Source organism: Phoenix dactylifera, chromosome 16 (genome assembly GCF_051530095.1).
Source record: "Phoenix dactylifera cultivar Ajwa chromosome 16, Ajwa_hap1_PhDact_Kaust_v1.1, whole genome shotgun sequence".
NCBI lineage: Eukaryota > Viridiplantae > Streptophyta > Magnoliopsida > Arecales > Arecaceae > Phoenix > Phoenix dactylifera.
The window spans coordinates 1,084,379-1,104,639 of record NC_143205.1 but is presented as its reverse complement, the minus strand read 5'-3'; the positions used below and the strand labels follow the sequence as shown (position 1 = coordinate 1,104,639).

The window sequence follows — 20,261 nt, the reverse complement described above, 5'->3', positions numbered from 1 at the left end:
TGGTGTAGTTTAATTGTGCATCTGAGAGTGCTTTACTAGCATAGTAAATGACATGAGGTACTTTATCTAGCCGTTGCCCTAAGACTGCCCCAATAGCATAGTCGGATGCATCACACATTAGTTCAAATGGAAGGGTCCAATTAGGGGGCCGTATGATAGGTGCAGTGGTCAATTTCGAGCGAAGATTTTCAAATGCCTCCTCGCATGTTTTATCAAAGACAAAGGGAGTGTCCTTGGCAAGAAGATTGCACAAGGGTTTGGAAATCTTACTGAAATCCTGAATAAAGCGACGGTAGAAACCAGCATGACCAAGGAATGATCGGATTTGTTTCACAGTTTTTGGTGGAGGAAGATTGGAAATAAGATCGACTTTGGCTTTATCTACTTCAATGCCCCTCTTGGACACGACGTGTCCTAAAACTATGCCTTCTTGAACCATAAAATGGCTCTTTTCCCAACTTAGTACTAGGTTGGTCTCCTTACATCTTTTCAAAACTAAGGTCAAATTGTTCAGACAATCATCAAAAGATAGGCCAAAAACTGAGAAATCATCAATGAATACTTCTAGAAAGTTTTCCACCATATCTGAAAAGATGGCCATCATGCATCGTTGAAAAGTTGCGGGTGCATTACATAGTCCAAAAGGCATCCTCCTATATGCAAATGTCCCAAATGGGCAGGTAAAGGTGGTCTTCTCTTGATCGTCCGGGTAGACAGGTACTTGGTTGTATCCAGAATAACCATCTAAGAAGCAGTAGAAACCTTGACCAGCCAACCGTTCCAAAATTTGATCTATGAAAGGTAGAGGGAAATGGTCCTTCCTAGTCATTGAATTAAGTTTTCTATAGTCAATGCACACGCGCCAACCCGTGGTTGTGCGTGTTTGTATTAATTCTCCTTCCGTATTTTCAATCACAGTAATACCTGATTTCTTGGGTACCACTTGTGTCGGACTCACCCACTTACTATCAGAAATTGGATAAATGATTCCGGCATCTAATAACTTCACCACTTCTTTCTTGACTACCTCCTTCATGTTAGGATTGAGTCTTCTTTGCATTTCTCGGGTAGGTTTTGCATCATCTTCGAGATGAATTCGATGCATGCAAACAGAGGGGTCAACCCCTTTCAAATCGGCCACAGACCATCCTATGGCATGTTTATTTTCTTCTAGCACCCTCAAAAGTTTACCCTCCTGTTCAGTAGATAAGTTGGCTGCGATAATTACAGGGAGGCTATCTTCTGGTCCTAGAAAGGCATACTTAAGATTTGTTGGAAGTGGCTTTAACTCAAGTTTAGGTGGTGAATCAATGGAAGGACAAAGTGGCGCGCTAGCAATGGGAGGAAGAGGTTCAGGTCGGCTCTTCCAAGGAAGGGAACTCACTGGAGATTGATTGTCAAGTAAGATGTTAACTTCTTCTATGGCCTTGTCTATATCAAAGTTGTCAATGTCAAAATGGGCCAGACATGCCTCTAAGGGGTCATCTGCTAAGATATAGGGAAGGGCTTCCTCTACAAGATCATCCATTTCGTCAATTAGGCAACACTCGTCTTCCCTCACATGTTGGTCAGCGGCATGAAAAACATTCAATTTAATTTTCATGTTCCCAAATGATATATCCATTGCCCCGGTTCTACAGTTGATACATGCATTGGCTGTTGCTAAAAAGGGACGACCAAGAATCACAGGGATTTGTTTTTTTTAGGTTGGGCACATGTTCCATGTCAAGGACGATAAAATCTACTGGAAAATAGAACTTGTCTACCTTGACAAGAACATCTTCAATCATCCCCCGTGGTATCTTCACAGATCGATCAGCCAATTGTAAGGACACCGAGGTAGGTTTTAATTCACCTAACCCAAATTTCTCATAGACTGAATAGGGTAGAAGATTCACACTTGCCCCTAGATCTAAGAGCGCTCGGTCAATGGAGTTATCTCCTATGACACAGGAAATAGTGGGAGCGCCAGGATCTTTGAATTTTGGAGGGGTGTTGTATTGGAGAATGGAACTTACCTGTTCAGTAAGTAAGACCTTTTTAGGCACATGTGTCCTAGATTTTCGCTTTTGGGTGCAAAGGTCTTTGAGAAATTTGGCATAGGAGGGAACTTGTTTGATGGCATCAAGAAGTGGAAGGTTGATTTTAACTTGTTTGAACACCTCCATCATCTCTTCTAGTGAAGTTCCCTTCTTGCCAAAGGGAGTGGGTGCATTAAGTGCTTCAGGAAATGGAGCCTTTGGAGTATGGGTTGTGACAGATGGTGGACTAGCTGAAGAAGGTTTTGGGTTTTCATGTGAAACATTCCTCTCCTCTTCTTCATCTTCCTTATTGTTACCCTCCCCAACCTTATTATCTATTATACGTCCACTCCTTAGGGTAGTCAAAGCATTGGCTTGCTCATGATTTAGTCGGGTTTCTTGAGCCACATATTGTCCCCTAGGATTACTCATTGGTTGACTTGGAAGCTTACCTTCCTCTCGTTTATTTAATGCATTGGCTAGTTGACCCATTTGGGATTCTAGCTTAGCAATTGATTGTGTGTGAGAGTGCAATAGTTGTGTATTTGCCTCCAAACCTTGAAGGGCAGTCAACACCTTCTCCTCAAAGGCTGTATTTCTTTGGGTTGGAGGAGGAGGATGCTGAAATTGAGTTGAGGGACGGTAGAGATGAAAATTCTGAGGGTTTTGAAAATTTTGGGGGAAGGGTTGGGAGGTATTAGAAGCTTGCTGCCTCCAAGAAAAATTTGGATGATTCCGCCATCCCGGATTATATGTATTGGAAAATGGATCATTACCCGGTCTGGGCTGTGTTTGGGCAGCATTGATGTGTTCTTGCACGAGTTCGGGATATTGGGGTGCTGAGGGGCACTCATGAATAGGATGCGATGGGCTAGAACAGATAGCACACACTTGTGCTTGGGAAGAACTAACGACCTGTCCTCCTATCATTAGTTGGTCAATCTTATGGGACAATGCATCTACCTTGCTAGACAGGTCCATAGAATGACTTATTTCACAAATGGCCCCTTTTCTTTGAAAATTCGGGGATGCTTGACGAGAACACGAAGCATGGTGGAGGGAGTTTTCATTAAGATTTTCAAATAGTTGCCATGCTTCATGCTCATTTCGAAGCATGAAAGTCCCCCCGCATGCAGCATCGATCATCTGACGGTTTCGTTCCGTCAAACCGTCATAGAAACATTGCACTAGCTGCCACTTAGGTATTTGATGATGAGGGCATTTACGGATTAGGTCCCTAAATCTCTCCCAAGTTTCATAAAATTCTTCTCCCTCGGTTTGGGAGAAGCTTGTAATGGCACGTCTAAACTGGTTCGTTCTTCCTATGGGAAAGTATTTTTTAAGGAATTCTTGTTGCATTTGATCCCAAGAACGAATTGAGTTAGCTTCTAAAGAATTCAGCCATTGTTTGGCTCTATCTTTAAGGGAGAAGGGGAATAATCTAAGTTTTAAAGCATCATCAGTGAAATTTTGAATCTTGACAGTGGTGCAAATCTCAAGGAATTCATCTAGGTGTTTATATGGGTCTTCATTGGTGAGCCCATAAAAAGATGGGAGCATTTGGATCACACTAGACTTTATTTCATATTGTACAGCTGCTACCTCAGGTAATCGAATGCAAGATGGGGAAGTATAAATAGTGGGAGTAAAGTATTCCCTCAAGAGTTTGGGTTGTTCTTCAGCCATCTTAAGAGGTGGGGATGATCCTAATGTTTTGATCTTAGCTCGAATGTTCCTAAGGGTTCGTTCTATTTCAGGGTCAAAAGGTAATAGATTTTGTACTCTAGAACGACTACCGTGCATACACTAGTACTTGATCAATCAAGCATGCAAAGCATATCAATCCTAGTCTTTGTCCTAAAATCACTAGACAGCTCCTAACTGGTTTGAAGAGGTCACCTAAGCCTCCAATCCGGTCTAATGAACCGAGTTGACCAGGTAAGCTCCCAGGTAAGTGGAGGGGTCACGATGCGTTCGCAAAGGTCCCACTTAAAACCCACTTGCCTCGAACAGATGAACTGTCTCCCTTATAGGGACAAAGCTTGCCTAGACATCAACTAAGCCACAGAGCGAAATTGGTGCAACTTTCGGTGATCTTCGTCCTATTGAGCTCGAATGTCCCTAGGAGCCAACGTCTAATTGATTTTAATTAAAGATGACACTATGTGAGATTGAGTTCACCTAAGTTGGGCAAGAGTCCGGTGATGAAATCCGGCTCTTATCTTGTTGGGGTGATTGCCCTTACTATGTGCAAATTGATTTGTGTATGTGTATCAAGCATGCATTCACAATTTTGCTATAATTAAAATCAAACAATCACCACAAAATTTCAAACCAATAATTAATTTAAATAAGAAAAGTTTAGAGGTTACCAAAGGGAATTTCCCCAGCAATTTAATTTTTTTTTTTTTTTTTTTTTTTTTTGCAAACCTCTACAACATTTCTTTTCCGGCAGTTCTCCTTTTGATCATCCCAGATTTTTTCCTCGATTCCTGATCAAATAATATAAATAAAAATTAGTAAGGGAGAAAAAGAAGATAAGAAAAGTAACAATAATAGAAATTTTTTTAAAAGAATTTTTTTTTTTTTTAATTTTTAAATAATTTTTTAATAAGAAAAATAACTATGCTAGCAATCCCCGGCAACGGCGCCAAAAATTGATCGGTTATTTCAATTTTGAAAATAAACCACGCAATAGCACGTATCCTGTAGGATAGTGATTACGGGTGTCGGTCCACAGGGATTGGAGACAAGTTATTTTTCTTTTAAAAATAAATCAAAAAGAAGGATTTGCTAACTTGATTCAACTAAATTAATCTATGAGTACGAATTGAAATTTAATCAAAGTAAATAGATCTAGGGTTTGGAATCCACCACATAGCATTGCATCAAGGATTGTGTTCTTAATTTTTATCTTTTGGAAGGCATGCAATTTTTGGCTATAAGCCTTTTAAAATAAAAACATAAAGAGTGTTAGGAAGATCCATCTTCGGTATAGCATGAAGTGTCTACCTAAGTATGCTAATCTAGGATGCAGCACACTTCATCTTCCTAGGCATGGATCATCTTAGACTACTTTAGCAAACATGATTAGTAACTAGCATGCTCAAAGTTTAAATATCATAAAGGAATATTTCATTGAAAATAAGAATTTAAACAAGCTCCAAAATAACAATAAAAATAAGAACTACAATGCCCTGATACATTGCTAGGGCTTCATCCAGCCCTAGACTAGATGTTTAGCCGAGCATGGCTTCCGGACGACCTCCCATCCTCAAATGAAGTTGATCACCTCCCATAATTCCCAAAATATCCAAGACTCTTCTCTTTCCTCCCCTCTCTCTTCTTTTTTTTTATTTCTTTCTCTCGGCTTTCTTCTTCTTCTTCACCGAAACAGAGCCCCCCTGTTTCTTTCTTCTCCACCGAGCCTCCCTCCCCTCCGAACGCCTCAGCCCCCTCCTTTTATAGCTGTCCGGAGTGCTCGTTCGGGAAGGGAGAAGAGATCACGGCCGGCTGATTCCGGGGCGTGATGCTGGAGGGAAAATCGCGGATGGATGGGGCGAAAGGCGTCAATCCATAGGAGAATGGCCGGATCTCGTGCTCCTTGATGGCTAGAAACGGAAGGGGATGGCTCCGGATGAGGGGTGCCGCGGGATCGCTGGGAGGCTGATGCGGAATGCCTGGATCACGGAGAAGGGGAAGGAGCTAGAGACGGACGCCGATCCGGAAGGAGCTGGGACGAGGGCGTGGATCTCGGATTTTGCTCGCTAAGAACGGCAGCTGTGAGGAGGCGGGGATGCAGGCGGATGCCTGATGCGGAAGACGCCCGGCTGGCTGGAGACGTTGCTGGCTTTGCTGGTTGATACGCACGGTGATCGCGGAGGAGTTGGTCTTCTACTCGCTCGGAATGGTCGCTGGCTGCAGTGCGGGATCGTCGGGATCACGGAAGAGGGGCTGGGAGGTTCGGTGATTGCGGAGGATTTGGAGACAAGCGTTGCTGGCACGGGATCTGGCACGCGGTGGGGACGCTGAGGATGCGGACGGCTTGGCACGGTGGCTGTTGATGGCTGGGATTCCGGGATTGATGGCGTGAACGGGAGAAGATGAGATGGGTTTCCTTCTTCGGGTGCTTGATTGGAAGCGGGAGCTTGGATGCTGACGGCTGGGTGGAGTTCTTTGAACGCGGAAGCGGGGGAGGATGCGGAGGATCATGCGGCTTGTTCTGAAACAGGGGAAGAGAAGAAATAAAATAAAATAAAATAATGTGGAAGATGAATACGGGAATGAGTAGGATGTTTGAATTTTTTTATTATTTATATTTCTTCTTCTCTTCTTTTTTTTAGAAAAGTGGTTGGGGTCCACTCGGGTAAGTTGGAAGGGCTTTGTTCTGAATCTAAAATAAAGAAAGTTTGGACACGTGGAGAAAATGGGAGAGGCCTTTGTTTTGCTAAGTTGGGAAGCTTGGTGCACACGGGAAATATGACGTGGACAAAGGAATGGGTAGCTTCATGCACATGTGGGAGAAAGTAGTCCACACATGGAACAGATTGAGACTAGTTCGTGAATGGGATGACTCGACCTGCACACACATTAGACTAAATTAATATAGAAAATTAAACCAAACTTGAATTACCTCTAATAATTTATTCAAATGAAATGAGAGGGGAAACACATTTTCTTTTGTTAATATTTAAAATATGTGCATAACAATAGTAATAAGTGCTATGTAAAATAGATAAATTTGTACATTATTTAGCACTTATCATTGCTTCATGGTTAGCTCGTGAGTCATTAGGGATCCAAGGAGCTCTTCAAGTGGAAGCTTGTTCAAGTCCTTAGCTTCTTGGATTGCCGTCACCTTGGCTTCCCATGACCTTGGTAGACATCGAAGAATCTTCCTGACAAGCTCACTGTTAGTATAGTTTTTGCCAAGGCTTTTTAGGCCATTGACAATGTCAGTGAATCTAGTGAACATGCAAGTGATTGTTTCATTAGAATCCATTTTAAATAGTTCATACTTATGAACCAATATATTTATTTTGGATTCTTTGACTTGATTCGTGCCCTCATGGGTCACTTCAAGTCTATCCCAAATCTCTTTTGCAGAATTGCAAGTAGAGACTCTATTGAATTCATTCCTATCTAGTGCACAGTAAAGCACATTCATTGCTTTAGAATTAAGTTGTGCCTTTCTCATGTCGTGTTCATCCCAATCCTTTTCGAGTTTGGGTACAGTGACCCCCTCTACATAAATGGATGGGATGTATGGCCCATTTGCTACAATGGTCCACATCTCATAGTCTTGGGCTTGGATGAATATTCTCATCCTAGCCTTCCAATATGAGTAGTCAGATCCATTAAAGAATGGGGGTCTTTGGGTGGACTGACCCTCAATGTGGGAAGATCCAAATGGGGTTGTCATTTTGATCTTTGACTCTTAGGGTAGAAGAGTTTAGGCTCTGATACCACTTGTTGCCCAGATAGACAACCCAAGAGGGGGGGTGAATTGGGTTTTAAAATAATTTGGCTATTAAAACTTTTGTGGATAACTAATTAATGCTTTTGCGAGATGATTAATTAGTTTCTATGTGCGGTGAATGAAATGCGAGAGATAGAGAGAGACAAACAATCACAAACACAATGTTTTATAGTGGTTCGGAGCTAACCCTTGCTCCTACGTCCACTCCCCAAGTCTCACTTGGGAATTCACTATAACCCCTTGGATTACAGCCGGTTGTTTTCCAAGCTCACAACCAAACTTGTTGTTTTACGAGCTCACAACGAACTCGGTCGGTTTTTCCAGGCTCACCGACTAGAACCAACCCGATTGTTTTCCCGGGATCACAATCGAACCCTTACACGTTGGTTTTACACTCGGCTCACCAACCAACCTCAATACCCTTGATTCAATCCCCCGATTGAACCAAGCAAAGACAAGATGGAAGTAAAAAGGAGTAACAGAAAAACAGAGCTTCTCAAAAGCAGATAAATAACAATATAAACAAAAGAGAAGTTAGAAGCCCTCAAACACGTTTGAGTTGGAGTAGAGTAGGGCTTCTTGAACTTCGGGTCTCCTCTTGAATGTCTGGTCGACTTGAATGCAGGAGGAGATCTCTTTCAATGTTGGGAAGAAGTAGGTGGATGCAGTTAATGTTGCTCTTCCCTCTTTTCCGTTGAAAACCAGGTTGCAGAGATTGAAAGCTTGATTACTTTGAGTGGAATGGTTGTTCTCTTCCTTGCTACAGTCTTCTGTGGCTATTTAAGCCATCCCCCACGGAAACTAGCCGTTAGAGACCTTTTTCTGCCCGTTCTGCACACTCTGCATAGCCTGACAATATGTCCGTTGGTGGGTTGGAGTCGACTCGCGCGATCAGGAGTCGACTCGGCTGTAGCGGGAGTCGACTCATGCTTTTCTGGAGTCGACTCGGCAACTGTTCCGGATTTGAATTAAAGTCGCCTCTTCGACTGGGAGTCGACTCGACTTGACCCGGAGTCGACTCGCCAACTTCTGGAGCTGACTTGGCATTTTCGGTGTCGGCTCATCCCATGGAGTCCGTGGATCTATTTTTGAACTTGGTCCACTCGAGTCGACTCGACAATCCTGGGAGTCGACTCGGCGCTCAGAGCCCGAACTCTCGATCTACTGTCTTTTGGCTCGTCCAGTCTTGGAGTCGACTCGAACTGTTCCGGAGTCAACTCGGCTCTCAGTTTCCGAAACTTAGTCTTCTGTGTTTTTAGTGAAGCGCTGCCTTGGAGTCGACTCGAGCTGTCTGGGAGTCGACTCGAATCTCAGAGACAGCAAATTGGTCTTCTGTCTTCTTTGGGGTCGCGGTGTCTCGGAGTCGACTCGTGCAATGCGGGAGTCGACTCGAATCTCAGAGTCCGAAAAACGCTCTCTGACTTTTGCCTTGTGTACTGCTGAGAGTCGACTCTCACTATCTTTGGAGTCGACCTGCCAACCATCGGAGTCGACTCGCGTTCCACAGGAGTCGACTCGAATCTCAGGGTCGAAAACCGCTCTCTGACTTTTCTGCCTGTAACTCCTTGGAGTCGACTCATACTTCTCCGGAGTCGACTCGGTAAACATCGGAGTCGACTCGCGCACTTCAGGAGTCGACTCGCTGACAGATTTTGAGTTGATGCTTTCTGTTTGTCTGTCTGTTCTCAGTTGGAGTCGACTCGTAATGGTCAGGAGTCGACTCGAGCCCGTGCCAGTGATCCTGATACGCTTGGAGTCGACTCGTAATACTCTGGAGTCGACTCGAGTCTCAGACTTTGGTTCAAACTGACTTCTTAACTTATCCAAAATATTATGAACCAAATCTTGAGACACTTAGACAAGATTTTCACTGAAACACTCAATTGAATTCATTAGTAAACAACATATATACTCTAATGCTTTGAGCTCATCAAAATCAAATAGGGTTTTAATCAATCACTCCACAAGTATTGAATGAATCATTCGGCATTCCTGACGACGTTGAGAGGCACAAAACTAGTGTGCCATCTTCAGCGCTCGAATGAAAGATGGGACCTCGGTAACTGATCATGAACTGTACATGATTGAGTTGATCGAGCGTCTAAGCTCTCTTGTCTTTCCCCTTCATGATCGATTGGGGAAGGATGTCATACTAAACTCATTGCCTGGATCATACCGTCCTTTTCTCACTCATTTTCGTATGACGAAACCTGTAGTGAATTATCACCAATTGTTAGGGTTACTACAGACATTTGAGAATGATCACCAACTTCTTAAGAAGACGGTGAACTTAGTGGGAGGTTCATCCAAGGGTCGCTCCTTTAAGAAAAGAAAAAAGAAAAATAAAATCCAAAAGAAACAGGTGCGCCATGCTCAGCCTAGTCAGAAAAAGAATAAAATGGCTGATCAGAGCAAGGCGGAGTGCTTCTTCTGCAAGAAGCAAGGACATTGGAAGAAAAACTGTTCTCTTTACATTGCATCCCTCGATCCGAACCGGCCTAAGAAAAGTAGGCAATCAGTTGCCAATCAAGGTACTTATATGATAACACCTTGCAATTTTTCTATTTGTGATAATTCAACCTGGGTATTGGATACAGGTAGTCCTTTTAATATTTGCAATTCGTTGCAGGAGCTACAAGTTAGTAAGAGGTTTGAAGAAGAAGAAAGGTTCCGGAATGTTGGAGATGGAAGACTAGTTCCAGTTCTAGCTTTAGGAATTCTTAAACTTGAATTCAGCTCTCATGTAAATGTCCTTAGTGATTGTCACTATTGTCCAAGTTTTCTATTGAATATCATTTCTGTAGGCCTTTTGGCCAAAAATGGTTCTGAAATATCAATACAAAAGGATTATTTCAATGCCATTTGGAATGGTGTTGTAATGAATGGAATTCTGAGTAATGGCATTTACATTTTGTCACAGCCTGTTCATGTAATGTATAAATCCAATAAGCACCCTAGAATAGATAATGTCATGGATGTCTACCTTTGGCATCATAGGCTAGGTCATATTAACAAGAACAGGATGAACAGGTTAAGTAAAGAGGGAATCCTAGATGTTAATGATTGTGAATCATTGACAACCTGTGAATCATACCTTCTTGGTAAAATGACCAAATCACCTTTTATCGAAAAAGGTGAACAAGCCAGTGACATATTGACCCTTGTACATTCTGATGTATATGGGCCAATGAGCACAAATGCTAGGGGTGGGTATTCATATTTCATTACGTTTACAGACGACTTTTCTAGGTATGGCTATGTCTATTTAATGAGACATAAATCTGAATCATTTGAAATATTCAAAGTATATCGTAATGAAGTAGAAAAACAAACTGAAAAAAGTATTAAAACTCTTCGATCAGATCGAGGAGGTGAATACCTCTCCAGTGAGTTTTTGACATATCTAGGAGAAAATGGGATTCTCTCCCAATGGACTCCTCCTGTTACACCACAATATAATGGTGTATCAGAAAGGAGAAATCGAACTCTGTTAGACATGGTTCAATCTATGATGGGGTTTGCGAGTATGTCCATATTCTTTTGGGGATATACACTTGAGTCAGCCTGCTACATTCCAAATAAGGTTCCAAGTAAGTCGGTAAATAAAACACCACATGAGATATGGACTGGACGTAAGCCGATGCTCTCTCACCTTAGGCTTTGGGGGTGTCCGGCGTATGTCAAACATTTGAAAACAGACAAACTTGAACCCAAGTCTGATAGATGTTTCTTTGTTGGTTACCCTAAAGAAACTAAAGGATATTACTTCTACTTTGCTAAAGAACAAAAGTTGTTCGTAAGCAATAGAGCTATATTCTGTCACGACCCCTGCCCTATTTCGGTGGGCTACCACGACGGTTCTAGGGTGCGGGTAGGCATAAGGCCACCAGCCACCACGTAGAACCCTACTACCTATCAATCATCAATAAATCCTGAAAATTTTGGCATGATGCATGCATAAAATAATCACCTTTCCTATATTGACCTGTCAGGATTATCTCAATACATACAACAACACTACCTGTCAGAGCAGCAATCCCATAATCTGTCACATAATAAACCTGGCGAAGACCCCGGAGCAGTCATGGACCCTACACGTTGACGGCTCCTCAACCTCGGGGGGTAGTGGAGCAGGCCTCATCCTCACCAGCCCGGACGGGGTAGTTGCAGAACAAGCTTTGCGCTTCGAGTTCCCCGCCTCGAACAACGTGGCGGAATATGAGGCGCTCGTCGCCAGGCTCAAACTGGCTAAAGAGCTGAAGGTTGAAGACCTGAAGGTCTTCAGTGACTCCCAACTGGTCGTGAACCAGATTCTGAGAGACTTCGAAGCTATGGAGCCATCGATGCAGAAATATCTCCAGAAGGTGCGAGACCTCACCTCTACTCTGAGCTCCTTCAACATTCAACATATTTCTAGGTCGGAGAACCTGAGGGCAGACCAACTGTCGAAACTGGCGACCTCCCGCATGAGCGAACTTTCCAAAGCAACAATGCTCGAGTATCTCCAAACGTCCAGCACAGAAGAGCCTGAGCCGATCCTCTACATCGAAACCGAGCCAAGCTGGATGGACGAGCTCATCAGTTATCTGCAAGATGAAGCTCTCCCTGACGATGAGCTCGAGGCTCGCCGAATTAGGCGTCTGGATTCCCGATACGTATTCTATGATGGTAAGCTCTACCGGAGATCCTTCACCTCTCCCCTCCTCAGATGTCTCCACCCGTCAGAGGCGGACTATGCTATGCGAGAGGTTCATAAGGGAATTTGTGGAAACCATTTGGGAGGCCGAGCATTGGCCCACAAGATCCTCCGCCAGGGATACTACTGGTCCACACTTCAGAAGGATGCAACGGACTTCGTCCGAAGGTGCGATCGGTGCCAGCGGAACGCCAACATCTAGCGCCGACCCTCGGCCCCGCTGACCTCGATCGGCGCCCCCTGGCCATTCGCTCAGTGGGGAATTGACATCTTGGGGCCATTTCCCCCAGCGACCGGGCAGAGGAAATTTCTAGTCATCTCTATCGACTACTTTACCAAGTGGGTCGAGGCCGAGCCAGTGGCCCGGATTACTGAGCAAAGGATGTGGGACTTTGTCTGGAAGTCGATAATTTACAGATTTGGACTCCCCCGCATCCTCATATCTGACAACGGCCACCAGTTCGACAACATTCATTTTAGAAAATTCTGCTCCGAACTCGGCATCGACCACCGCTTCACCTCGGTCGCCCATCCACAGACAAATGGAGAAACCGAGGTAACAAATTGCACCATTTTGCAGGGACTCAAGGCCAGGCTCGACCGGTCCAAGGGGCAGTGGGTTGAGGACTTATACAATGTTCTCTGGGCCTACCGGACTACATTTCGACTACCTACCGGCGAGACCCCCTTCAACCTGGCATATGAAATAGAGGCTGTTATTCCTTTGGAGATTGGACTCCCCTCACCGAGGGTGGAGTGCTACAATGCTGACTCCAACTCCTCTCAGCTCAGAAACAATTTGGACCTCGTTGAAGAGGCGAGGGAGGCCGTCCGAGTCCGTATGATGAGATACCAACGGAAGACGGCGCAGTACTACAATGCCAAAGTCAAGGCCAAGTCTTTTAAAGTGGGGGACCTCGTCCTTAGAAGAGCTGAAGCTTCTCAGCCAACCGAGCAGGAAAAACTAGCCCTAAATTGGAAAGGACCTTACCGAATTATACGTGTCCAGCGGCCCGGAGCATACAAGTTGGAATCCCTCGAAGGGACCCTCATCCCGCGGAGCTGGAATTCCGAAAACCTTCGGATGTACTACCAGTAGAACCCTAAGGGGTCCTCGGTGATCGAGGACATGAGTCCCATCTTCTCCTCATGATAATCTGCAGTTTTTTAATCATGTTGTGTTTCTCTTGATATTGGGATATTTGTGATCCTCAGACTACCCGACCAAGCCCAGATGCCCGACTCAGCTCGGATGCCCGACCGAGCTCGAATGCTCTAGTCAAGCCTGAAGCACCTCGCCGCGCCGATATCGAGCTTAGTATCGATCTCCCTCAAATACCTCGACGAAGGTCGGAACGCCCCGAGTGTCGATAGTGCATTCCCAGACCCCTCGACCTCGGAAAGCGTCGCAGGTCGATAGTGCGTTCCTAGACCCCTCGACCTTGCACAAGATCCCTCGACTAAGATCGGGATACCCCGAGTGTCGATAGTGCGTTCCCAGACTCCTCGACCTCGGAAAGCATCGCAGGTCGATAGTGCGTTCCCAGATTTCTCGACCTTGCGCACGATCCCTCGACTAAGGTCGGAATGCCCCGAGTGTCGATAGTGCGTTCCCAGATCCCTCGACCTCGAAAAACGTCACAGGTCGAGAGTGCGTTCCCAGACCCCTCGACCTTGCGCACGATCTCTCGACTAAGGTCGGGATGCCTCGAGTGTCAATAGTGCGTTTCCAGACCCCTCGACCTTGGGAAGCGTCGTAGGTCGATATTGCATTCCCAGACCCCTCGACCTTGCGCATGATCCCTCGACTAAGGTCGAGATGCCCCGAGTGTCGATGGTGCGTTCCCAGATCCCTCGTCCTCGAAAAGCGTCGCAGATCGATAATGTGTTCCCAGACCCCTCGATCTTGCACACGATCCCTCGACTAAGGTCGGGATGCCCCGAGTGTCGATAGTGTATTCCCCGACCCCTCGATCTCGGAAAGCGTTGCAAGTCGATAGTGCGTTCCCAGACCCCTCAATCTTGCGCACGATCCCTCGACTAAGGTCGGGATGCCTCGAGTGTCGATGGTGCGTTTGATCGGTTATTTCAATTTCAAAAATAAACCACCCAATAGCACGTATCCTGTAGGATAGTGATTACGGGTGTCGGTCCACAGGGATTGAAGAATAAGTTATTTTTCTTTTAAAAATAAATCAACAAGAAGGATTTGCTAACTTGATTTAACTAAATCAAACTATGAGTACGGATTGAAATTTTATCAAAGTAAATAGATCTAGGGTTTGGAATCCACCACATAGCATTGCATCAAGGATTGTGTTCTTAATCTTATCTTTTGGAGAGGCATGCAATTTTGGCTACAAGCCTTATAAAATAAAAGCATAAAGAGTTTTAAGAAGATCCATCTTCGGTATAGCATGAAGTGTCTACCTAAGTATGCTAATCTAGGGTGTAGCACATCTCATCTTCCTAGGCATGGATCATCTTAGACTACTTTAGCAACATGAATAGTAAATGGCATGCTCAAGGTTTAAACATCATAAAATAATTTTTCATTGAGAATGAGAATTTAAACAAACTCCAAAAAGATTAAAAGAGTAAGAACTACAATGCCCTGTTACATTGCTAGGGCTTCATCCAGCCCTAGACTAGGTGTTCAGCCGCGCATGGTGGCCGGATGTCCTTCCATCTTCAAATGAAAGCCTTCACCTCTCATTCTTCCCAGAATAACACAAACTCTTCTCTTTCCTCCCCTCTCTCTTCTTTTTTTTTATTTCTTTCTCTCGGCTTTCTTCTTCTTCTTCTTCACCGAAACAGGGGTTCTCCCCTCTTTTGCTTCTTCTCAACCGAGCTCTCCCTCTTTTATAGTCATCCAGTGTGCTCATTCGGGAAGGGAGAAGAGATCACGGGCGGCTAATTTCGGGGCGTGATGCTGGAGGGCAGCTTGCGGACGAAAATGGCGAATGGCTGGATCTCGGGAGGAAAGCATGATCCGTGGAGCGCCAGGTTGAATGCAGATGGCCGGATCAATGGAGCTGGCCGCTGGATCGATGGGAGGTTGACGTGCAGATGAGATAAGGTGAGATGGCCGCGGGATCGACGGAAGGAGCTGGACGAGCCGATCACGGACGGCTGGGCAGACGATGATCGCGGAGAAGGCTGAATCACAGAGATTTGATGGCGGAGGAGCTGGGAAGAGAGGCTGCACCGGTTGATGGCGGAGAAACAGGATGCTGGGGGGGAAGCGGAAGAAGAAAGTGATCGGATCCATGGCGTGATATGCTGGGATGCGATGCTGTCTCGGTTGCTCGGAATGGCAGCCGTGCGGAGGCGCTGGTCACGGCGTGGAGCTGGAAATCCGGAAGAGGAGATGCCGCACGTGGTTGATGGCGGAGGAGCTGGGAATCCGGAAGAGGAGATGGCATGAACGCGGTGGGCACGACGCGGGATCGACGGGAGGAAGGTGGACGGCCCTGATGCAAGGAGGGAGGAAGAAGATAAACAGTGGCTTATATATTATATATTTTTTTTAACACTGTTCATATGAACAGTGTTTTTCACGGAACACTGTTCATATGAACAGTGTTACCTCGGAATACTGTTCACCTGAACAGTGATTCCGGTAATTTTTGGGAAAAATTATTTTTCTTGCTTTATTTTGACATGAAAATGGGCATATATAAATTTAAAACAAGGATCTCCTCTATTTTGCTTAGTTTGGAAATGTGATGCGGAGACGGGAGTTTCTGAACCGTTGGATTGCTTGGATAGTGGTCGCGGGAAAGGAATAGGATTGGTTTGGGAATTGGCTTTGGATTTGAGGTAGGTTATGATCTTTAATTTGCTTGAACTTGATCTCGAGCCCAATGTTATTTAAATTCAATTATTGCTAAACTGCTTCAGACCGGACTCGATAAAACTAAAAACAGGACCGTGACTTAATAACATTAATCAAACATTTTCTCCATACAAAAATAATTAATTATAGCTTTCAATCTAATTAGGACCAAAACCCATTTAATTATAGCCTTAGCTTGATTACAACTCCATTAGGTTACCAAATCGGGTCAACACAATATCCTCCTTATATGTTTTCATGAAAGATTATAACCAGGAGAGAGACAAGTTTAGAGTCTGTTTTGAGAAAAGAATTATTTACCTCTTACCATAATTTAAATTTAATTCAATGTTTATTCAATTTCATGGTAAAATATGTATTTATCAGTTTAAAAACATTGATAAGTGCTATGGAAAGATAACTAAATTATAAATTATTAAGCACTTATCACACCCCCAAACCTATGTTTTGCTAGTCCTCGAGCAAAATTAAAGAAGAATTCTAACTCACTTTCGCAGGCATCGCGGTTACATTTACCATATGTAACAAGGCTTTAAACCCCCAGGTTACCCTAGTGGACGAGTTATAGTCTCGTGAGGGTTTCCAGTGAAGATACCCACAAACTTCAATATCATTTATTGTTATGATTAATTTGTTGTTGTTGTTGTTTTTTTTTTTTTTTTTTTAATTCGATTGATGAAACTTCAAATTCCAAGTGCATACTAGCTAGGAAAAAAAAAACTTTTTTTTTAATTAAAATCTAATTTAAGATACATAAATGATAAGAATTTCAAAGCACACACGGTTTTATTTACTAAGTCAGCCCAAATTCTAGATTAGTATGCAATCTAAGTTAAAGTCATTAAGTTTCCTTTTAGGGAGTTGTAAGACTTATTTATACTGGAGTGCTCGGTAAAATCTGGACCGTACCCAAGCTAAGAGTTCGGATCTCCAAAATATTGCTAATACCAGTAGTTTCCAAGGATTGGTCGAAGGAACCTACTCACTGATTCAAAATCATCTTATCTGCAGGATTTCGAGAGTTGTGGATGTTTACTTTAGTACCTCACGGGCTTTATCTGTAATATTCCAGTTTACTCGAATTTTTACAACGACGGCTTTCACACTATTGTCTTTTCGGTCAATACAGCATTTTTTCCTTTTTTTTTCTTTTCTTTTTTAAGAAAGATATATAAATTGTGTACTTTTACTCTTGTGGTGATTTCTCCGTGTAACGAGCAATCAGTCGACAACTCTCACACCAGTTGGCATAAGGTGTCGGGCATCAAGACTCCCCTACGAACTTATGCTCGGAGTCCCATCACAAGCCCACTTGACCTTTGACAATAGGTAGCCCTTTTCGATGTTCCTGACTAAATCAATTATTATTGATGATTTTTTTTTTTTTTTTTGGACTAGATAAGTATGATTCATCAGGGTCCAAGGTTGCTACCATACTCTCAACATAATGTCGAGCCTAGACCTTAGAAGAGTCGGCCAGTGTGTAGTGAAATTCCAAAGTATTAATTAGCTTACAACTCCCTAAGAGAGACTTAATAAAAAGAACTTAAATTTGTATTACTTCCCACTAGTCATTGGGCTTTTTAGATTTTATATACCTTGTGTGTTTATCATTCTCGCATAAATGTATATAAATTAGAATTTTTTTTAACAAAAACTTTTTTTTAATAATTTTTTTATTATTTTATAAAAAATGAAAATAAACACATAAAAAAAATATTTTTATTTTTTATTTTTTATTTTTTTAAAAAAATGATTTTTTTTATTATTATTTTTTATTTTTTATTTTATTTTTTTATTTTTTTATTTTTTTTATTTTTTTATTTTTTTTATATTTTTTTATTTTTTTATTTTTATTTTTATTTTTTTTTTTGGGATGAAAATCAAGATGAATACCCCCAAACCTAAACCTAACATTGTCCTCAATGTTAAGAAATAATCTAAGAGAATTGGGTTGCCTCCCAACAAGCGCTAAGTTTATTGTCTTCAGCCAGACATAGTGAGATAGTTTTTGCATCTCCTTCTATGAGGTCATCTATTTTGTCTATCATATAACACTCAATTTTCCTTGCGGGTTGGTCGGCCGCATTGAACACATTTAATTTTACCTTCATGTTCCCAAATGATATGTTCATTACCCCTGTTCTACAATTGATGCATGCATTGGCTGTTGCTAAAAAGGGCCGCCCAAGGATCACAGGGATTTGTTTATTAGGATTGGGCTCATGTTCCATATCAAGGACAATGAAATCTACTGGAAAATAGAATTTATCTACCTTGACAAGAACATCTTCAATTATCCCACGTGGTGTTTTTACAGATCGATCAGCCAATTGAAGGGATACCGAGGTTGGTTTTAACTCACCTAAACCAAGTTTCTCATAAACTGAATAAGGTAATAGGTTGACACTTGCCCCTAGATCTAAGAGTGCTCGATCAATGAAATTATTTCCTAAGACACAGGAGATGGTGGGAGCACCAGGATCTTTGAATTTTGGAGGGGTGTTGTGTTGGAGAATAGAACTCACTTGCTCAGTTAGAAAGACCTTTTTAGGCACATGTGTCCTAGATTTTCGCTTTTGTGTACAAAGGTCTTTGAGAAATTTGGCATAGGAGGGAACTTGTCTGATGGCATCAAGGAGTGGGAGGTTGATTTTAACTTGTTTGAAGACCTCCATCATCTCTTCTAATGAAGTTCCCTTTTTGCCAAATGGAGAGGGTGAAGTAAGAGCTTCAGGATATGGGGCCTTTGGGATATGAGTTTTGGCAGAAGGTGGACTAGGTGAAGAAGAAGAAGAAGGTTTTTCATTTGACACATTTCTATCCTCTTCTTCATCTTCCTTATTGTTGTCCTCCCCAATCTTATTGTCTACTACACGTCCACTCCTTAGGGTAGTCAAAGCATTGGCTTGTTCATGATGAATTGCATTTAGTTGATTTTCTTGAGCCATGTATTGTCCCCTAGGATTACTTAGTGGTTGGCTTGGAAGCTTTCCTTCCTCTCGCTTGTTTAGTGCATTAGCTAGTTGACCCATTTGGGATTCTAGCTTGGCGATTGATTGCGTATGAGAGTGCACTAATTGTGTAATGGTTTCCAAACCTTGAAGGGCGTTCAACACTTTCTCCTCAAAGGCTGTGTTTCTTTGGGGTGGAGGAAGAATGTGTTGAAATTGAGTTGAGGGACGGTAGGGATGAATATTTTGTTGGGTTTGAAAATTCTGAGAATTTTGAAAATTTTGGGAATAGGGTTGGGCTGTGTTCGAAGCTTGCTGCTTCCAAGAAAAGTTTGGATGATTTCGCCATCCCGGATTATATGTATTGGAAAATGGGTCATTACCCGGTCTGGGCTGTGTTTGAGCAGCATTGATGTGTTCTTGCACGAGTTCGGGATATTGGGGTGCTGAGGGGCACTCATGAATAGGGTGGGATGGGCTAGAACAAATAGTACATACTTGTGCTTGGGAAGAGTTCATGTAATGCCCACCTATCATCAGTTGGTCAATCTTATGGGACAATGCATCTACCTTGCTAGACAGGTCCATAGAATGACTTATTTCACAAATTGTCCCTTTTCTTTGAGAACTCGGGGGTGCTTGACGAGAACATGAAGCATGGTGGAGGGAGTTTTCATTTAGATTTTCAAATAATTTCCATGCTTCATGCTCATTTTGAAGCATGAATGTCCCCCCACATGCGGCATCAATCATCTGACGGTTTCGTTCAGTCAATCCGTCATAGAAGCATTGCACTAGCTGCCACTTAGGTATTTGATGATGTGGGCATTTACGGATTAGGTCCCGAAATCTCTCCCAAGTTTCATGAAATTCTTCTCCCTCAGTTTGGGAGAAGCTTGTGATAGCACGTCTAAACTGGTTCGTTCTTCCTATGGAAAAGTATTTTTTTAAGAATTCTTGTTGCATTTGACCCCAGGAATGAATCGAGTTGGCTTCTAAAGAATTCAACCATTGCTTGGCTCTATCTTTAAGGGAAAAGGGGAATAATCTAAGTTTCAGAGCATCATCAGTGAAATTCTGAATCTTGACAGTGGTGCAAATCTCAAGGAATTCATCTAGGTGTTTATATGGATCTTCATTGGTGAGCCCATAAAAAGATGGAAGCATTTGGATCACACTAGACTTTATTTCATATTGTACAGCTGCTACCTCAGGTAATCGAATGCAAGATGGGGAAGTGTAAATAGTGGGA

General features: G+C 43.0%; 1 protein-coding gene and 2 non-coding genes across 3 annotated transcripts in view; all 3 read left to right on the top strand.

Moving 5' to 3' along the window:
* The window catches only part of LOC120104330 (uncharacterized), a 50,638-nt gene extending 37,343 nt beyond the window's left edge, over window positions 1–13,295 (top strand). Inside the window, exons 2-3 of the mRNA XM_088712872.2 lie at window positions 11,635–12,248; window positions 12,777–13,295. Coding sequence (XP_088568998.2) covers window positions 11,635–12,248; window positions 12,777–13,295 — 1,133 coding nt within the window. The remainder of the gene's footprint in view (window positions 1–11,634; window positions 12,249–12,776) is intronic.
* LOC120109576 (small nucleolar RNA R71) lies at window positions 3,226–3,331 on the top strand. Its single transcript, XR_005510412.1, has one exon. It is a non-coding gene; the product is annotated as a small nucleolar RNA R71 (small nucleolar RNA).
* Window positions 13,296–19,820: 6,525 nt separating the features above from the next.
* Window positions 19,821–19,926, top strand: LOC149751080 (small nucleolar RNA R71). The gene has a single exon (XR_016398806.1). It is a non-coding gene; the product is annotated as a small nucleolar RNA R71 (small nucleolar RNA).
* The last annotated feature ends 335 nt before the right edge of the window (window positions 19,927–20,261 follow it).